This window comes from Triticum aestivum, chromosome 4A (genome assembly GCF_018294505.1).
Source record: "Triticum aestivum cultivar Chinese Spring chromosome 4A, IWGSC CS RefSeq v2.1, whole genome shotgun sequence".
Classification (NCBI taxonomy): Eukaryota; Viridiplantae; Streptophyta; class Magnoliopsida; order Poales; family Poaceae; genus Triticum; species Triticum aestivum.
In genome coordinates, this window is record NC_057803.1 from 628869063 (window position 1) to 628889831 (window position 20769).

General features: G+C 44.6%; 2 protein-coding genes across 2 annotated transcripts; both read left to right on the forward strand.

Moving 5' to 3' along the window:
- The first annotated feature begins 1526 nt into the window (after positions 1–1526).
- On the forward strand, positions 1527–7425 carry LOC123087752 (mRNA-decapping enzyme-like protein). The gene is made up of 8 exons (XM_044509852.1): positions 1527–1956; positions 2062–2102; positions 3011–3060; positions 3613–3757; positions 5062–5118; positions 5623–5755; positions 5898–6713; positions 7021–7425. Exons 1-8 carry the CDS (start codon positions 1768–1770, stop codon positions 7066–7068), a joined length of 1479 nt encoding a protein of 492 aa, XP_044365787.1. The 5' UTR covers positions 1527–1767; the 3' UTR covers positions 7069–7425.
- Positions 7426–19595: 12170 nt separating this feature from the next.
- On the forward strand, positions 19596–20422 carry LOC123082754 (ferredoxin, root R-B1-like). Its single transcript, XM_044505014.1, has one exon. The coding sequence runs from the start codon at positions 19617–19619 to the stop codon at positions 20103–20105; it is 489 nt and encodes a 162-aa protein (XP_044360949.1). The 5' UTR covers positions 19596–19616; the 3' UTR covers positions 20106–20422.
- Positions 20423–20769: the final 347 nt, after the last annotated feature.

A 20769-nucleotide genomic window follows, 5' to 3' on the forward strand; every position in this document is an offset into this window, starting at 1 on the left:
GGAGAGAGAAAGGGGCAAGAGATGAGTGGGAGGTGGAAGAACCATCTCCCTTTTATAGGGTTGACCCAAATCCCATCGTTATGTGCAAGCCCACACAAGGGCGGTACAACCGTTGGGGCAACAGTAGAACTACGTGTCCCGGCTGTACCAATTTGTAAATATAAATCGAAACAATTGGTCGGTCATTGCTTGGCACCGCACCCCAAACCTGAGTGGAATCATCCTACTCGTGGTGGTTGGGGCGGTACCTGCACTGATAGAACTGCCGAGAATGACATCTAGTAGTTGTTAAGTCCCTAGTGGGATAACTGCTTGGGACCCCGGTTGTACCGGTAGTTATGCAACTATCGGAATTACCGAATAGCCACCGCTAGACATGCCAGCCCAATTCCGAAAGGAAATGACCCTTTTGCGGTGGTTGGACCGGCGCACGACCCAGTTGAACCGCCCCACGGACAGGCCAATAACAGCCCTTGCGCCCGGTACAACCAACAGGGCAACATCCATAGTGACCACTCCACAATAGAGCGGTTTAGTCGGGGCTACCTACGGTACAACCACCCTGGGGGCAGTTTTTCTACATAGATTGGATAAGAGACTCTCTCCTCGAAATGGAAGGCTATATGTGTGTGCAATATTTAGTTATGTACGTGTTTGATTCACCCGTACCTTCCAATGCGGGCCCCTCTTAATAGTACGGATTTATTATGACTAAAGAAATAAAACGCGTCGGAAATGCCGTCTTCGCTCTTTTCCATCCGGAGGGGTGCCCAACCGTCTTGTGTCATAAAGAGTATACTTATGTAGTTTAGGCACACGGCTAGTTCGCAAATTGTATCGTCATCAACATCAAAACACTTAAGTGGTAAATGCTCTTTCAATCCCCGCTTTTGGCGGTTGATGACAATAAAATGATTTGCACAAAAATGTGCACGCGTTTCAAACAGAATGTGTGTGACTTGAAAAAAAATGTTTATCCAATGTAAAAAAATGATAGCATAGTCCAAAAAATGTTTCGTATCATACAAAAATGTTTCAACATGTATTTGAATTCGTTTAACACATATTCCTTTTTTGAACAAGTATTAAAATAAAATGTGAAATCATGTATTTATAAATATTAATGTAGATAAAAATGTTCTAGACGTATACAAAAAAGTAGAGTGTGTATAAAAAAAGATAGACATGAAACATATATTTTTCAAATATGCTAATCATGTAGTTGATAAATGTTAAATGAGTACACCAAAAATGTTCCTGCTAAATAGGAAAAATTTACAACGCTTATGGATAATGTAGACATGCATTGAAAAAAAAAGAACCCGAAGAATACCGTAGTACAAACATTGGGAAAACAAAAACAACAGAAGGAAAACTAGCAAATGCTACAGTGTTTTACCGGACCGACAGTCGCCGGACTGTAGGCGATACCTAATAGGAATCGGCACGGGCGAGATATAGCTCTCGCGGTTTCTGTTAGGCTACTTGAAAAGCAGTAATAGGCCCGTCTTGGACCAGAAGCTCCTCACTGGGCTGGGACGCAGGCAAGGTTAGCCGAGTGGATGAACCCCGGAGCCACTCCATCCGGTGACTGACAAGTGGCCCCGCGTGGCGCAGGCATCTGTCACGCACACGGCGGCGGTGCCACGGCGTGCGCGGCAAAAGCGAGAGGGCTCTCTCGCCCCACTGCCCTCGTCAGCGATCACCCGCCCCGGCCGTCCAAAACCCCAGACCCAAGCCGCTCCGGCCGCCAGCTAGGGTTTCCTCATGGCGCGGCGCGGCGGCGGCGGCGGCGGGAGGCGGAGCAAGGTGACGCCGAACCTGGGGGCGGACCGGGAGGGCACGCGGATGCTCAACCTCACCGTGCTGCGGCGCCTCGACCCCGCCATCGTCGACATCCTCATCACCGCCGCCAGCGTCACCGCCTACAGCTTCGACCAGGACACGGTCCGATGGGTACTGTACTGAACCCCCCGCACCCTCCGCCGAACCCTCCCCCCTTCTCGACGCCCTGCTTCGCGGTTCCTGACTCGATCTCCGTGTACGCGTGTTTTTGTGCAGAGCCACAAGGGCGTGGAGGGGTCGCTCTTCGTCGTCAAGAGGTTCGTGCCCCGACCCTATAACTGATGCGCCGTAGATTGCGACATTGGCTTCGGCCGATTAATGTAGCATTGGTTGCTTGCTGTTGTTGGGGATGTTAAGAATTTTTGGAAGAGAACTGAAATCGCCTTGGCAATGGAATGGCATTATGATTTTGTACTTGGACCGTGTCGTGGTTCTGCAATTCCTTACATAGTGAAGATTGCAGACGACTTGGTTGCTAGGGAAAGCACCGCTAGGTGTTACAATTTTGCGATGTTTGGTGGATGCTTGTGTAATTCCCGGCTACTTGGGTGTTTACTTGGATGCGGATGTTGTGAATTTTTAGTTTAAAGCATTGAAGTGGCTTTCTACAAGAAATGGGGATCAGATGGAGTTGTTGTGATTCGGTCTTTGCACTGTGTATTACTTAGTTGCATTGTTGTTCAAAAATCCCCTGTACGGTGAAAATTTATTAGGATTTTGTTGCTAGGGAAATATTTTCTATTTCTTATTTTGCCTGCACTGCCTGAAGTATTTACAGTGCTGGTATATATTTTTGATAAACAAATGCTGGTGTGGAACTTTCAGTACTGTTTATTGATATTTGTGTGTAGTTCCTGTCTGTCACAAGCTATCGGCTATTGGGGGTTTTTGGACCCTGCTAGTATTTTGTATACGATCTCTGGACACCTGCATTGAACTGTTTGTTGCTGATCTTACAATAGTTTACATGTAAATTCGGCGATGTATGCTCCTGAAACAGTACAATGCCTACTGGTAAACATTACCTTTGAGATTTTCGGCATCTACAGCTATTTGTTGGACTTATGACCAGATGTCCTCTTGTATTCTTCTGAGATGCAAATTTGTTGGACCTATAAAGTGCTTTAGAGTGTGCATCTCGTAATAAAACTTTACATTCTTGCAGGAACACCCAACCCAGATTCCAGTTTCTCATCATGAATCGTCGAAATACAGGTATTTTTTGCGGTTCTAGATTCCTTACGGCAATAAATCATGCCTATCTATTAAACATTTGGAGACAAATCGTACATAGGGGGAGTGGTTTTTCTTTGAATTGTTGTATACTACTATGAGATAAAATGGGACACATTACTGATTGCTTGTAGCCTTTTGGGATAAATTAATGCATCCCTCAGTCTTCATATCAGGAAACATTCTCTCTTATGCATCCTCCATTAAGAAAATAACTCTTCAGCATCCTAGGGGTATATATTGTTGTATGCTGGTTCCTGTTCGGTTTATATATGAGGTTGTACAGGAACTTCCACAACAAAATGTAGCTCACTTGAAAACCTTACTGAATCGTGTGTTTGGTATGTAAGGAATCGTGTAGCTGGTTGGTATAAAATGCTGTCTTGAATAATTAGCTTGCATGACATGTACTCCCTCCATCCCAAAATAAGTGTCTTTGATTTAGTACAACTTTGTACTAAATCAAAGACAGACACTTATTTTGGGACGGAGGGAGTATATGCTAATATTGTGTTGCCTTCCTCTTGTAAGCAGAAAATCTGGTCGAGGACCTCCTGGGCGGTTTTGATTACAAGGTGGAAGTTCCTTACATAATATACACCAATGCTGCAGCCGAAATTATTGGAATATGGTTCTATGAGCCTGAGGAATGTGAAGAAGTAGCACATCTTTTCAGTAGGTAATTTCTTTTTCTTATTGCATTAAATATCATCCATGAGAATGTATTGATATATTTTGGCCTGTAGACTGCAGATCATAGCACCAGATATCTTTCTGCTAGGAGTGGCATTTTAAACTTAAACATGAAATTTGATCGCGTTGGTCTATCTGTTTGCCTGTTTGGTATGCTTTCATTTGTCAACAATAAGTTACTAAACTACTGTATTATGTGCTACTACATACGGATGTATGTAGACATATTTTAGAGTGTAGATTCACTCATTTTGCTCCGTATGTAGTAGTCATTTGAAATGCCTAGAAAGACAAGTATTTAGGAACGGAGGGAGTACATAACATTTGATATATACTGATACTTGGAACTATGCGTATTCACTGCAAAGCCCACTAAAACTTATCAAGGCTTTCAACCCAATATATAGGCTGTAGGACCTGGTCTGTGCTAACCATCTTCCCTTGCCTCATTGGTCGTGCAAATCGGGCAATTGGTAGGAAACAGTGCCGACAATCACAAATCTTCTTTCTTCCCATCCAATACCTAGTATCCAGAAAGGCTGTGTCTTACTGACTTGTTATGCTATCCTGCTTGGTCATTCATTTGATCTGCTCTAGTTTTAGGTCCTTAAGTATGTTTTTGCTAGTGTAGCTGTTTTTGAATTTTGTATACTGGTTGATTCAGTGTCTTAGAAGTTAGATAATATGCTGAGATTAATGACTAGTACCTGTCAACTTCTCCAGTTCTCTGTAAGCACACGCTAACGAACCTGATCAATAACGGGAGGTGGCGCTGCTCCTTATTCATTTCTAAAACGATCCTCCAGGCCTGGGTCAAAAACTTCTCCGAGTTGCTGTAGCTTATGTCCTTCGTGTGTTTTTCCCACAGGATCACCCCTCTCTGTGTAGAACTCCCTGTAAAGAAACTATTGATCGCGTAAGCAATTTAATGGAAATCGTTCAGGTGGGCAGTCGCCACCTGTAGACATTTTTGAAAAGAAGTTCAGCATAGGTGTGGTATTGAAATGCAGTCTGCGGAATACTGAATATGCAGAGCCACATAAACTAACCAGATGCTTACTAACGCCATTCCATTAGTTAATTATAGTTTCAGAGGTTAAGTGTTTGTTTAGCCTGTATCCACGACCTATCTGTCTGTATGTTTAACCAGATGCTCAACCTTTGTCCATGCTTTCATTTGCTTGCTTGCTTGATTCTGTCCACTACAAGAGATGGCTAGACATTTTCTTCAAGTAGTTATATCTTTTGCCATGTACTCGCTGAACTATACATTGCCTACGAAATGTACAGGATACGTAAAGCATATTCCAGGGCATCCCCAGAGAAACTGGTTCCTTCAGTTAAAAGGTATTCGGAATCTTCATGCTTCTTATTTACCTTTGCATAGAAGATAGCCTCTAGCTATTCCATTTGCTCTCTGCTAATCGTTTCTAAGTTGTTTAGATGTTTTACACTTGTTTTAGCCGTGATCAAAGTTGTATCACTACCTGTTTTAGTCGTTTCCTCGTACAAACTTAACGATCAAACATAATACTTTGAGGAGTTGGCGTTATGATACAAGAGTGGCAAGGGGAGAAACACAAAACTGATCTTTGGCTAATATTTTAATTTTAATACGAGGGCCTTTATAGAACGCCGGGTTAAAAATATTGCAGAAGAAGAAATTAGAGCTCTCCTTATGGATAAATATTAGTTCGTTTAAATAACTGAATGATGAAAACTCTGTCACATGAAAGAACTGCAGGAAACCAGAGGGGTAATAATGCAAGTTTACCGTATTGTCTAGCTGAGCTGGTCCCTTTGGCTCATGAGTACAGAACAGCACAACTTAAATCATCTTACTGTGCCCAGTTTCAGTGATTGTGAAGAGCTGGAAGTAGCATCTGATGTTCCCTCATCTGAAGATACCCTAGAGCAGCCAACAACACCATCTACATTGGTACCTGGCGATGTTGAATTCAAGTTATTGTCAGCTTTGTTAACAGTAAGCAAACTCGTTCGTCCTCCCATATCGTGTCATTCTGTTTGGAAACACTGGACATCTGTGTTTATTCCGGTGGTTGCTCTGCAATCCAGCATCATTATGTAATTATACGAGACTAACCATTTTTAATCTCTTCGGCCAGGCAGCTGCATGTGTTGGAGCACCCACTGGTGGAGCAGGTCCAGTACAGCCAAATCAACCTATCAGGGCGGTTCCTTCATCTAGGCGTGCATCGCCAGCGCCTAGTGCTGTTTCATCACAGCCTCCTGCCTCACATAATCTGCTTCCTGCTCCACGAGCGTCAGCAGCTACCGTGGTTCCCCAAGATGCTCATGTACCCACCAGCGCTCCTACCATTCAGCCTGCTAGTCTTTCAAAACCACCATTCTTTCCCCCCATTGTTACCACATCTTCGCAAGCAGCAACAGCTCATGCTGCTTTTCCATCTTCAGCTCCACCCCCATTTCTTCCCCCCCTTTCCATTCAGCACCGGCAGAGTGCTCCCTATTTCCAGCCATTCCCACTACCCTCTGCTCCTCCTCCAATTGATCCTCCGCACAGGCAAAGTGCTCCCTTGTCCCAGCCCTTCGCACAATCCACTGCTCCTCCCCCACCTGATCCTCAGCGCAGGGAAAGTGCTCCCTTGGCCCAGCCCTTTACACAATCCACTGCTCCTCCTGCACTTGATCCTCAGCAGAGGCAAAGTGCTGTCTTGCTCAAGCCCTTTCAACTATCCTCTGCTCCCCCTCCACCTCGTCCTCAGCACTGGCAAAGGTCTCCTTCGCTCGAGCACTTTGCACGGCCCACTGAATGCCTCCCTCCACCATACGGTGCGCTGTTGCTTCAGCCATTTCCACCACCTAATCCTCCTCCTCCACTGCTTGCCCCAACAGCATCGTATGGCCCAGTGATACTATCAAGAGACAACCTGAGAGGTGCATTGCTGAGGCTTGTGCAGGTAATTTTTCTTTCTGTTGGTTGTCATGTGCTCCCTCCGTTCCATAATAAGTGTCGTGGTTTTATTCAAGTTTGAACTAAAACCACGACACTTACTATGTAACGGATGGAGTACATGACAACCAAACTGAAGACAAACTAAAACCACGACATTTCTTATGGAACGGAAGGAGTAGTAAATAATAAGGTTGATTCAATTTGTTGCTGGGTTCGCATAATTCTATTCTGTCGCTACAACAAATTCATAGCCTCCTGACACTCATGTTGACTATGGAGTATCTGCTCACGCCTTTTTTGTGTCTGTGCAGAATGATGATTTCATCAACATGTTCTACCGGGAGATTGTAAAAGGGTAGCAGTGCCCTTTGAAGTTGAGAGACGGACGAATCTGCTACAGGCTTGCCTTGTGTTTCATGTGGTGGGTTTCGTCAAAGCCTGCTTAGACAGAGATGTGCATCTCACATCCTGTAGAGGCTAACATAGTTTAGACTGCAGTGTCGAGACTTGGCGGGAAGTAAAAGAAGTCGTGTCGACTAGTTTTCAGTTGTAATTAATACTTATTACTGTACTAAATTTTGGCTCCAAATATTTAAGGTGCTGTACCTTACCAGCTTACCAACTGGATTAGATTAGATCTCTATTGTACCGGAGGCAGCGATTGAGGATGAATTACCTACTAACATTACTGGAATCGTTTGCTGAGTGCATTTTGACGGGTTAGGCAGACATTACTTTTGCCAAGCACTTTTTTTCCACTCGATAGTTTTTTTTGTTGCATTCGGTTGTTGAAAACATTTTTTCTTTTGCGCTCGATAATTATTTAGGTGTTTTCCCGGTGCCCATGGAAAGAACTCCGGAAGTAACTTTTGTTGACGGCTGCCCAGCCGAGTCATGTTTGCTGGCAAACACGTCGCCGCCTTTTTTCAGCCTTTGTCGAGTGCCAGGCAAGCCTGCAGATTCTAGTAGTGAGGGAAGCAAACGGAGAGGTTAAAAACATTTTCATGCTGACCTTTTATTTTCTGTTCTACCGAGTCCTTTTTCATTCAAATGGAGAGGTTAAACATTTTCATGCAACCTACTCCTAGTAAGTAGTGAGTGTCGTGGGATGAACCGGAAGATAGATGATGTGCTAAACACCTTTTCCTCTTTTGACGCTGACCTTTAATGAATTGCTTCTCACTCAATTTGATAAAAAAATTCTTGCGGGTCGATTAATGTTGTCTTACACAAGTTCGGAAGAAGATACTGTCATATTGACATAATTCATTTTATCTCAAATGTTTAGTTTTCTTTCACTTCTCAACGAACTTGGTTACCTCATGAAGAATGAAGTGATTATGCCCGTGTTTTAGTTTATACTGATGTTTTTGCCTTGCTGGTTCATGAATATGTCCATACATGTTTGCCCCCTCTCATTTTTTTTCTTGGGTCTGCCCCCTGCAAGAAAGGATATTTTACTAACCTTGAGTTGCATAAATTCTTTGATACCTTGAGCAGTATGTGCCCTTCCCTCTATGCCACCACTATCATGGCAGATGAGATTAGATATTGACAGCCCATGAGAAGATGAGCTGGTGCGGAGTTGTGGACAGTTTAGTTGAAAAGAGGAAAATGGAATTTATAAGAGAAATGCAACCATATAAAACCATTGGCGGTGTTTTCCTTGCAGTTGAAGATGAGGCATTCTTTGAACTTTGAATGGTCAAGAGTCAAAACCTTTGATACATCATGCGCCGCATACCTTCTTGTGCGGTTGTGCCTATGAAGAGGAATCCCTTGGCAGGCAGGCTTGCATAGCATAGTTGCATTACAATGGATGGACTCATCCCCTTGGTCTTGAATGTTCTCAAGAAGAAGAAGGCCATGGCCTACCACCGATCTCTCTCCCCGGGTTCGGCAAGCATCGACATCGCCAAGCTCGTGGGGCAGGACCTCCCCATGGTTCCTCAGCGCTCCAGGCGGCCGCATGAAGGCTCGCCTGCCGCTGCTGCTCCAACAACCATGACCATGGAAGCACTACTCATGACGAGATCCGTCATGGAGCCAATGCCACGGGAGACATTCTCGCCGCGCACCATGAATCGGGCCCGGGGCACAGGAAGGAAGCAACTTCTCTTTGTTGATCACGGTGATCGTGCCAGTCTTCATTCGTGATAAATTGATGATATCTGACTCAATGTTTTGTCGCGAGTAAGTAATTTGTCGGTGTTGGCATATTTTTTCATCGTATCTATTTCCGTCCCGTGTGCCGGTAAAATCTTGCTGTATTAATTTTCTTCTAGTAGTGTTAATAATATGTGCTGTAAATGTGGGCATCAACCACTTCACTGTACCTCCAATGCTTAACTAGTACTAGTACCGGCAGCAGTTTTGTGGATTCATGATGATCTAAGTGGTTGAGTTATTTTGGGCAGCGCATGTTGATGTTGGCCGGAGAGATCATCATCCAACCAATGTATGATTATAGTCGTGTATGTCTTTGGAAGAACTCTCTGAAGGAGATGTAGGTTTGGGGTTGAGCTGGAGCTGTAGGGTGGTTGGACGCAATTAGAGTTAAACTTACCATTGTTCAATTTCGTGCGCGATTTGGAAACAAGCTCTTGTAAAATTCTTGCTACCTTCTTTAACGCGGGTGAGTCCACAAATAGAAGCACTCGGCTTAAGCAATTCATCGGCCAGAGACATCCACACCACTAACAAAAAACAGACCGTTACGTTCCCTCAATCATCAGTAATAAATAAAAGGAGCGGGTGATTTGAGATGCAACACAGGCATAATGACGGCGTCAACGCACCACGGCACCAGAGTGACAACCGACGTGATTTCCACGTGGATCGCACTAAATTGGCAATGGCGAGCATCTTCAGCAGATCACCGAAAAGTTTTCGTGTGTACTGCTGTTCCTGTTGAAGCTTCCCAACAGACGCATCTTCAATGTACACCATACGTGGCTCACGTGTCTTTTTTTTTAACACAGTACAATACAAATACACATACACCCACCTCTATGATGCATGCACGCACATTCTATTCTTATGAACATATTTAAGAAGCCGAGCCGGTAAATCATCTTGAGATTGATGAAGTCGTTACGGACGCCTTTGTAGTCGACAGGAACGTCTCCTCCCACTGAACGGACATCGTCACAAGGCCTAAAATAAATTCAGGAAAGTGCAAGCACGGATACCAGGTTACGAGTCGAAGCCTCGTGGGTTCGAGATACCAGTGTCCTCCTAAGTCCTAACCATCCAATCACAAATAGGTTCGTGACCGACGTGTCATTGCATGAACTTAATTTATTTTTATTTTCACCTTCCACATCTATAACTTCTCATTTTGAGAATCAAAGGAGCTCAACTCTATTGCTCATGATCACATCTCGTCTGGATACAAATCCCGAAGCAGAATTATGCCACAATCTTTGGTCGCTAATCAAGGGAAGTTTTTTCCCATATGATCCTAAAAAAGGATTGTGTTCCGTGATCAAACTATAACAACACAAAACATAGGAAAAAAGGCCCGCGGAATCAAAAGTCTCGCAGGCCGCTGCCACATCTTTTTTTATAACAAAACTTTCGATCTATTCACAACTATTAAGGTAGAACAACGAATACTAGAAAAAAAAATTACATTCAGATCCGTAGACCATCTAACGATGACTACAAGCACTGAAGGGAGCTGAAGGCGTGTCGTATATAACTTCTAACAACAAACCGAGACAAATAACATAGTATATTAATAAACCCATTAAGGCCAAATGCATTGGCGGATAACCAGCTATGCCACGTGGCGCATGCTGGTTGGCCGCAGTGAGAAAGTTTTTGATATTTTTTGAAAGATGAAAGTGAGACTTTCTTTTATTTTCAAGAAAAGTTTTTCTAGGATTTTTTGTTTGTTTTCGAGATGGATGTGATGTCCACGGGATGTGAGATTTTTTTTAATTTTGAGATGAAGGTGAGTTTCTTCTTTAAGATGGAGAAAAGCGGCCCGTAATGACGGCCCCCAACCACTAGTATATTGCAAAGAGGGAATCCAACACCCTAGATCACCTCATCATCACCAAATTCACTACCAGCAACAATTTTTTAAAATATAGTTTCATCATTCCTATCTGTCATAATCATCTTCTCCGGATCTTCCTACCTCGAGCCGTACAATTTGTCCCCTTCTTTCTATACACCTATCATCATGCATCACCAGAGCCTCCCTTTGCATCACGTCAGCGCCTTACTCCAGCAACAGTCGATCACCTTCAGTTTGTAAACCTACCCAATAGTGCATAAACGATCATGTGTAGCAAATGAAATCAACAAGAGATCTAACCAAATTTATGATCAAAACATGCTCTATCGCACAAGTTCCAAATGGCCCGGCAAATTGCAGCTAACCCCAAAATTTGCAAATTCCGGCTACTAGTCAAATGTTTGGAATTCACCAAAAGTACTTGAAAAAACATCGAAGTCTATCTCTGCTGCCAATACATTTGCACACAATGCTCCAAACGTATTTGGTCGCCAAGCAATAATATATATGCGAAGAATGTTCTCTGGTTAATCATATTTTCTTTTAGAGTAATGCCACTATACCTAATGAGCCAAAACTAGATTTTAATTTTTAATGGAAGTTTAGCTTTCCAAAGATGCTTAAAATATCTATCTGGGCCTACATCAGACAAATGATTGTATAGGGATTTGAAAGTAAATTTTGCATCCTTATGCCACTTCCATTTGGGTGCATCAGTAACTTGATAAAGATGCACATAATTCAACATTCCATTCAACCTATTCATTTTAAACATTTTATCCCTATTCAACCACCTCCTAAAAGTCAATCTGCAGCCACATTCAGCCATTTGCTTCACAATTCTGCTAGTTTCATTACAAATCACAAGATTGCACATTCAGCGGCTTGTCCCCACACCAAGTATCATGCCAAAAGTCTATCTGTTGTCCATTCCCAGTTATCACATGTATATCTTTCATGTAAAAATACTTGATTTTTATTCAATTTGCCCAACTATTCTATATTATTTTTCTTTCCATCCATGGGTTCTTTGTCAAGAATTGTCTTCAATATATTTGATTTGATTGAAATTAAGTGGATGCAATGAAAACATAAATCGAATTGCTTCGCCAGAAGTGACTCACCTCCTTCCTCTGCCGAAAGTTGCTTAGCCAGAAGCGATTAAGGAGGAGATCAGTCGAATACGATTTCGAGATGCTGAAGATGTTCTTCCTATAGTGGAGATAGTCACATGTAATTATAGATCACAACCATATTATTAAAAGCTTGCGGTAAGAAGGGATTTCATCTTAGTGCCAATAATAATTTTTTTGTGGTTTTCTTTCCATCTCACAACTTCCATATCTTGAGCCACCTTGCCTGTTGGAGGTACGTTTCCAATCTTTGAAATGTTTCACAAGTAGTGAATTAAATGTCTTGTTATTACAACTAACTATTTTCATAGGTTCAGAACCATTTAATCCATAATCATGGGAAATGCATAAATATACTTGTGAAAGAGAAGTGGGTAGACAAAATATTGTTGATGGGATTTATGAGAATACCCTTCAAAAAGCTACCGGAGCAGCTGCCTTCGTTGATTCCCCATGAAGGAATCAGAATATTTCTACTTCTCCTTATCGCCCTAAGAGGGGGTTGTAGGGTTCCGATTCAAAGACTCCACGAAAAAGGGTTCTGATTCAAAGAAGTTTTTAGCCACCTTTGTTTCTTATGTACCGACTGTGTCTTCCCCAAGGGAAGTAAACGGATTTTTCACTCATTGTATTGGTTGGGAGAGTGAAGAAGCAAGCGAATGAGAGATGAGTGAGATGCCTTTAGCTCCTAGAATGTCTTCTTCAACTTTTCTATTTGCCATTCGTGCGCTAACCTTTTCCTTAGTTGCAGGGTTTGTTGTCCCGAATTGACTTGGCTTTGCCAAAAGGCCCCATCTCCAAAGCCTGGCTCGCGAGGCATCCCTCTCGTTGTAGGCGGAGTCCCCTCGCCTCACTTTTGAGACATGCTATGTTTACCTTCTTCCATTCTCTTTTGAATTTCATTGACTAATACATGTTTCTTTCCATATGAGCTATTCCCTTTGCTTTTAATCTGTCTTGTGCCACTATCTTCACTCAAGCAATTCTTTGCCTATCGACCAACATAAATAAATAGCCATCATTGTTAAGAACAACCGAGGCCCACTTTCACATAAAAATAAGGTTGTTATAACGAAACCGACATTTTATTTTCCTTTCTTGCATGTGTGACGAGTTGTGACAGGGTGCTTTGAAACCTCCTTAAAAGGAGGGGTGGGGTGGGGAGGGGGTAAGGTAGTTGAAGTAACATTAATATTAGGCACAAACATAATAAAATGATGCATCCGAAGATGACAAGTCTATAATAGGGGGTGATATAACCCACTTCTTGCCTAAGAATGTACTAACATAATCCCTACCATGGCTTCCCAAAGGATCCAACTGCTAAGTAGGTCCGAGCCATAATGGATTGATGTGACCGTAGCGGCGACTGGACTCGATCTGAATGAGATTGTTATGAGACTTATCTTATATAACAATGTATATGGAGGAAGGATTATAAAAAGGTGGGGATCAAGGTGGATAATAGGTTGATATTAAACTTTCCATGTTATGAATGCCAAGCCCCCTTTCTTTTTCTTTGGTCTACATATAAGTGATATAACAGACCATCACATCATGTGATACTTTTTTCCTTGTACCACTTCCTTGCCGAAAATAATAATCTTTTAATAGATTTATCACTCTAACCCTTGGTGATAGACTGGTGTACATAGAAAAGTCATAGACTGGTTGAAGGAAATATGCGTAGAGGCAATAATAAAGTTGTTATTTATATTTACTTATATCATGATAAATGTTTATTATTCATGCTAGAATTGTATTAACCGAAAACTTAGTACATGTGTGAATACATAGACAAACAAAGTGTCCCTAGTATGCCTCTACCTGACTAGTTCGTTAATCAAAGATGGTTAAGTTTCCTAGCCATAGACATGTGTTGTCATTTGATGAACGGGATCACATCATTAGATAATGATGTGATGGACAAGACCCATCTGTTAGCTTATCATAATGGTCGTTTAGTTTTTCTGATATTGCTTTCTTCATGACTTATACATGTTCCTCAGATTGTGAGATTATGCAACTCCCGAATATTGGAGGAACACCTTGTGTGCTATCAAACATCACAACGTAACTGGGTGATTATAAAGATACTCTACAGGTCTTTCCGATGGTGTTTGTTGAGTTGGCATAGATCGAGATTAGGGTTTGTCACTCCGTGTATCGGAGAGGTATCTCTGGGCCCTCTCGGTAATGCACATCACTATGAGCCTTACAAGCAATGTGACTAATGATTTAGTCACGGGATGATGCATTATAGAACGAGTAAAGAGACTTTCCGGTGACGAGATTGAACTAGGTATGATGATACCGATGATTGAATCTCGGGCAAGTAACATACCGATGACAAAGGGAATAACCTATGTTGTTATGCGGTTTGACCGACAAAGATATTTGTAGAATATGTAGGAGCCAATATGAGCATCCAGGTTCCGCTATTGGTTATTGACCGGAGAGGTGTCTCGGTCATGTCTACATAGTTCTCGAACCCGTAGGGTCCGCACGCTTAATGTTCGATGACGATTTGTCTTATGAGTTTATGTGATTTGATGACCGAAGGTTGTTCGGAGTCCCGGATGAGATCACAGACATGACAAGGAGTTTCGAAATGGTCGAGACATAAAGATTGATATGTTGGAAGGCTATATTCGGACATCGGAATGGTTCCGGAGAAGTTCGGGTATTTTCCGGAGTACCGGGAGGTTACCGAAACCCCCCGGGGAGTTGATGGGCCTTAGTGGGCCTTAGTGGGAAGGAGAGGTGGCAGCCAGGAGGTGGCGCCCCCCAAGCCCAGTCTGAATTGGACAAGGGGTTGGGGGCGCGGCCCCCCTCTCCCTTCCTTCCTTCTTCTCCTTTAGGTGGAAACCTACTAGGACTTGGAGTCCTAGTAGGATTCCCCTTCTCCCGGTGCGCCCTAGCCTGGCCGGCCGGCCTCCCCCTCCCTCCTTTATATACGGGGGCAGGGGGGCACCCTAGAACATAGAAGTTGATCTTTTAGTCGTGTGCGGTGCCCCCCTCCACAGTTACACACCTCGGTCATATCGTTGTACTGCTTAGGCGAAGCCCTGCGTCGGTAACTTCATCATCATCATCACCACGCCGTCGTGCTGACGGAACTCTCCCTCGGCCTCAACTGGATCAAGAGTTCGAGGGACGTCATCGAGCTGAACGTGTGCTGACGCGGAGGTGCCGTGCGTTTGTTACTTGATCAGTTGGATCGCGAAGACGTTCGACTACATCAACCGCGTTACTAAACGCTTCCGCTTTTGGTCTACGAGGATACATAGACACACTCTCCCCGCTCGTTGCTATGCTTCTCCGAGATAGATCTTGCGTGATCGTGGGCAGTTTTTTTTTGAAATACTACGTTCCCCAACACTGGTATGCTGGTTAAGCATACTTTGGTACTAGTTACTCTACCACCAAGGGTTAGAGTTCCAGATTCCGAGCCGTCCAATCTTTTGTACATTTCTCTCATCAGGTACCCAACCAATCACATGCAACCTGCTACCACCCACACGCACACCTAATTATCTGATAGGCCCATACCCCAATTGATAGTTGAAAAATATCAGCATACATTGGCTTCATCATGTAACACTATCAAAGCCTCACTTTTTTGAAAATTGTTTTTTAAACCCGACATTTGCTCAAGCTAGTATAGAAGCGGTTTTAAATTCCTAGCACTTCTAATATCATCTTAAATGAACAATATTGTGTCATAAACATATTGGAAATGGCCACCCCTTTATCAATCAGATGAGGATTTAAACCAACATTTTTAGAACATTTAAACCAACAATTTGGCCACCATTATGAGTATGTTAAACTATCCTCCGCAAACAGTTAGCATCAATGTTAAAAAGGGAAAGGGGAGAGTAGTGCTCTTTGCCTCACACATTTGAAACTCCCAAATTTTCTCTCAACTACATCATTAACTTGGCGGTGCCCATTTTAACTCTCGTTGGGCTCATGCGGCCGCACATAAATTACAGACATGACAGGGGTGTATCTGCAAAATCTCTAGTGCCAAGTGGCCGTGTCTGATTGGGTATGTTTTTTTACCAGAGGTGCAAGTTAGTGGATGGTGGAGTTAACGTCTACAAGTTCATGGACTAAATCATCACCGACCGCGCAAGTTTATGGACCCCCGGTGCTTTTACCTCTGGATGTTAGGTGTCCTTCCCTTAACCACTACCTAAAACCAGTTCATCCAGGTCTCATTAAATCCATTTTTTCTAGAATATGGAAAAGAGAATCCGAGATCATTTTGTCATAAGCCTTTTCAAAATAAAATCCAGAGATCGTTGATCTTTGTAATTCAGATGGTAACATTTCTACTACTTGAGTAATAGTACAAGTTTTAGCATGCACAGAAAGCAATACAGATCAAGCTGGCCGTGTATAGGCCGTGTCCAAGCAGTGGCGGCGCTGGGGTCTTCCGGGGACTTCCTTGGAATACCATAGATTTTCGCCTAAAAAACTACTAGGTATAAATATATATTTGGCCTACGAATGCAGCCTAAACACTCCACCTTACCCACGCACAGGACCAGGCCAACTTGCTCGGCGTCTGGTTAGGCGCGCGTGTTGGGGATCGTAGCAGAAATTTAAAATTTTCTATGCATCACCAAGATCAATCTATGGAGTAATCTAGCAACAAGGGGAAGGGGAGTGCATCTACATACCCTTGTAGATCGCCAAGCGAAAGCGTTGCAAGAAGGCGGATGAAGGAGTCGTACTCGCAGCGATTCAGATCGCAGTTGATTCCGATCTAAGCGCCGAACAACGGCGCCTCCGTGTTCAATACACGTGCAGCCCGGTGACGTCTCTCACGCCTTGATCCAGCAAGGGGAGAAGGAGAGGTTGGGGAAGATTCCATCAGCAGCAACACGACGACGTGGTGGTGAAGGAGGAGCATGGCAATCTTGCAGGGCTTCGCCAAGCACCGCGGGAGAGGAGGAGGACTTGGGAGAGGTGAAGGGCAGCACCAGAACTTGGGTGCGGCTGCCCTCCCACCCCCCACATATATATAGGGGCAAGGGAGATGGGGCCCGGCCCCCTCAGATCCAATCTGAGGAGGGGGCGGCGGCCAGGGGGGTTGCCTTGCCCCCCAAGGCAAGGGGGGCGCCCCCCTTTAGGGTTCCCCCAAACCCTAGGCGCATGGGCCCTAGGGGGCGAGGCGCCCAGCCCACTAAGGGGATGGTCCCTCTCCACACATAGCCCATAGGGCCCTCCGGGGCAGGTGGACCCTCCCGGTGGACCCCCGGAACCCCTTCGGTGGTCCCGGTACAATACCGATAACCCCCCGAATTATTCCGGTGACCGTATGATGACTTCCCTTATATAAATCTTTACCTCCGGACCATTCCGGAACTCCTCATGACGTCCGGGAACTCATCCGGGACTCCGAACAACATTCGGTAACCACGTACATCTATTCCCTATAACCCTAGCGTCATCGAACCTTAAGTGTGTAGACCCTACGGGCTCGGGAGTCATGCAGACATGGCCGAGACAACTCTCCGGTCAATAACCAACAGTGGGATCTGGATACCCATGTTGGCTCCCACATGCTCCACTATGATCTCATCGGATGAACCACGATGTCAAGGATTCAATCAATCCCGTATACAATTCCCTTTGTCTATCGGTACGATACTTGCCCGAGATTCGATCGTCGGTATCCCGATACCTTGTTCAATCTCGTTACCGGCAAGTCTCTTTACTCGTTCCGTAACACATCATCCTGTGATCAACTCCTTGGTCACATTGTGCATATTATGATGATGTCCTACCGAGTGGGCCCAGAGATACCTCTCCGTTACACGGAGTGACAAATCCCAGTCTCGATTCGTGCCAACCCAACAGACACTTTCGGAGATACCCGTAGTGCACCTTTATAGCCACCCAGTTATGTTGTGACGTTTGGCACACCCAAAGCACTCCTACGGTATCCGGGAGTTGCACAATCTCATGGTCTAAGGAAATGATACTTGACATTAGAAAAACTTTAGCATACGAACTACACGATCTTGTGCTAGGCTTAGGATTGGGTCTTGTCCATCACATCATTCTCCTAATGATGTGATCCCGTTATCAACGACATCCAATGTCCATGGTCAGGTTACGTAACCATCTATTGATCAACGAGCTAGTCAACTAAAGGCTTACTAGGGACATGGTGTTGTCTATGTATCCACACATGTATCTGAGTTTCCTATCAATACAATTCTAGCATGGATAATAAACGATTGTCATGAACAATGAAATATAATATAATAATAACTAATTTATTATTGCCTCTAGGGCATATTTCCAACAGCGCGAGCAGTCGAGGTCGAGCGCCCTCGATTCAATTGATCCCCTTACCCAATTTCCCTAACCTAGCTCTGCTGAAGGCGGCCGGCCCTCTCCTGCCCCTCCATCGAGGTCCAGCTCTGGTGGCCAGGCCGGCCATCTCCAGCCTCTCCGTCGCCCCTCCGGTCGGCCCTCTCCCTCCCCCGCCCTCACCCTCCGGCCCTCTCCTCCCGTCATCTATCCTCCACCCAGTTCTGCGCTCTGCCGTCTGCCTCTACGGCTCAAGCGCTCCGCAAGAAATATTTGAATACACCGATGACTTGAGTAGAGCTTTGCAAAAAAAGATCAAGATATTGTTAATGATATGGAGATTGTTGAGCTAACAAAGCTACACTTGCAATGCTTGTGAGAAGATGAAGAATGGAATGTTTTTCTTTAGAATGTCACTTCTTTTTGTGTAAAGCACAAGATCAAAGTTGTTGACATGGAGGCTCCTTAGTATCCCGCTGGGAGACCAAAAAGTGGGTTCTTTAGTGGCACAGAGAATTACCATTGCTTCAAGGTTGAAATGTTTGTGGGTGTCATTGATAGGAAACTTCAAGAGTTGGATGCAAGATTTGATGAGGTAAACACTAAACTACTTACTTGCATGGCAGCATTCAATCCACGTGATTCATTCGCTGCTTATGATAAAGATAAGTTGGTTAGGCTTGCCAGAAAGTTCTATGCTAAAGATTTCACAAATGATGAATTGTCAAGACTTCCATGGCAATTAAGCATGAACATTTCTCGTGTGCGTATGGATAAAAGGTTTAGCAATTTGAAGAATCTATGTGAGCTTTCAGTTCTTTTGAGACAAGAAAGAATGAACAATATCACATTGTTTACAAACTTCTTTAGTTGGTGCTCATTCTTCCGGTAGCCACTGCTAGCGTTGAGAGGGTATTTTCCTCAATGAAATACGTGAAGAATACACTAAGAAACAAAATGGGTGATGAATATTGAACAATTGCTTGGTTACATTCATTGAGAGAGAATTCTTCAAACAAGCGAAAGATGAGGATGTCATCAACCTCTTCCAAAAAGGGGATCGTAAAGCTATATTGTAATTTCTTTGGTTGTTTGTAATCTTCATCAAATGTATGGTCATTGAGTCATTGATGTTGCCATCTTACTGTACATTTATCGTTCTATTATATTGCTTTGGCAAATTTACTCAGTACTAACAAATTCCTGGCTCCAAGGCTGCTGCGCTTGCGCCATAGGTCGCCGATGAAGCTTCTCCCTGTAGGTCCGGATCCTAACAGAAACCATCGGATCCTAACGAAACCAACCCACCACCGGGGCTCACGCCGTCGTCGTGACGCTTCCGCCTATTAAAGGTGACCGCCGCCGCCGCCGCGCACAGCCCACTCCACTACGACAGGAAAGAAACGCAAGGGAAATGTCAACCAGCACGTTTGCAACCTCGGCCCGCGCGCTCCAGCACATCATTTCAACAGCCGGTGCCTCCCGCAGAGCGGCCACGAGCCCTCGCCGTCCGTCGTCTCTACGCTTCGCCGGCCGAGGAGGCGCGCCGCTGCAGGTCCCGAGCCTCCTTATTAGGTCATCCCGCTGCAAGCCGGACGTCTCAGCGGCGGTCGTCTACAGGGTGAAGCTGGTGACCCCGGGAGGGCGGGAGTACGAGCTGGAGGCGCCGGACGACGCCTACATCCTCGACACGGCCGAGAGCGCCGGCATGGAGCTGCCGTGCGCGTGCCGCGCCGGGGCGTGCTACAAATGCGCCGGCAAGGTCGAGGCCGGCACGGTCCACCGGGCGGACGGGTCGCTCCTCCACGGCAGGCTGCAGGAGGAAGGCTACGTGCTCATCTGCGTGTCGTGCCCCAGGTCCGACTGCGTCATCCATACCCACAAGGAGGATGACCTTTGGTGAGAACCTCTGGCGATACTTGATTGCTGGGGCTTCCACATGACAGCCTCTGGCGATCGATTGTCAGCTCGATGCATGTTGGCATGTTGGTGCTTGAACCAGCAAAAATAATAAAAAGCTTTGCTGGGTAGCTTCCTCGCGAAGAAGAAGGATAAAAGGCTGTGTTGTCTAGCTTCGTCGATCTTTGGTTAATAATATTGAAAAACAGCAAGGGCGTCGCGTTGTAGACGATGAACACATATGCAATGCAGGAAATGCAGTATAGATATGAAAGACACGTATGCAGGGATGAAGCCTTGTTGATCTACTATTCAATCTCACATGAATACATTTTTCCGGAAAATACCGTAAGAGTTTACCCCGTCATGTACATGCAAACGGTAAAAAGAAACAAGTATGGTATACGAAACAATTACAGGGGTTTTATGGGGTCATTTTAACTTGGGATTGTGATTGGTTCAAGGGTGAGCGAGGGGCCCCACCCACCTGAAAATGGGTGGGTGGGGGGGGGGGGGGGGGATATGGAGAGAATTAAGATTAGAGGAAGGGGTTCGTGAACATCCTGTAACTGATCCGTGCGTTTAGGAATTTCGTTGTAGCAGCGCCTAGTCTCCCCCGAAAGCTGTTACGTAAATCTACATAACTAGCGGGGTAGGCTAGGCTCAAT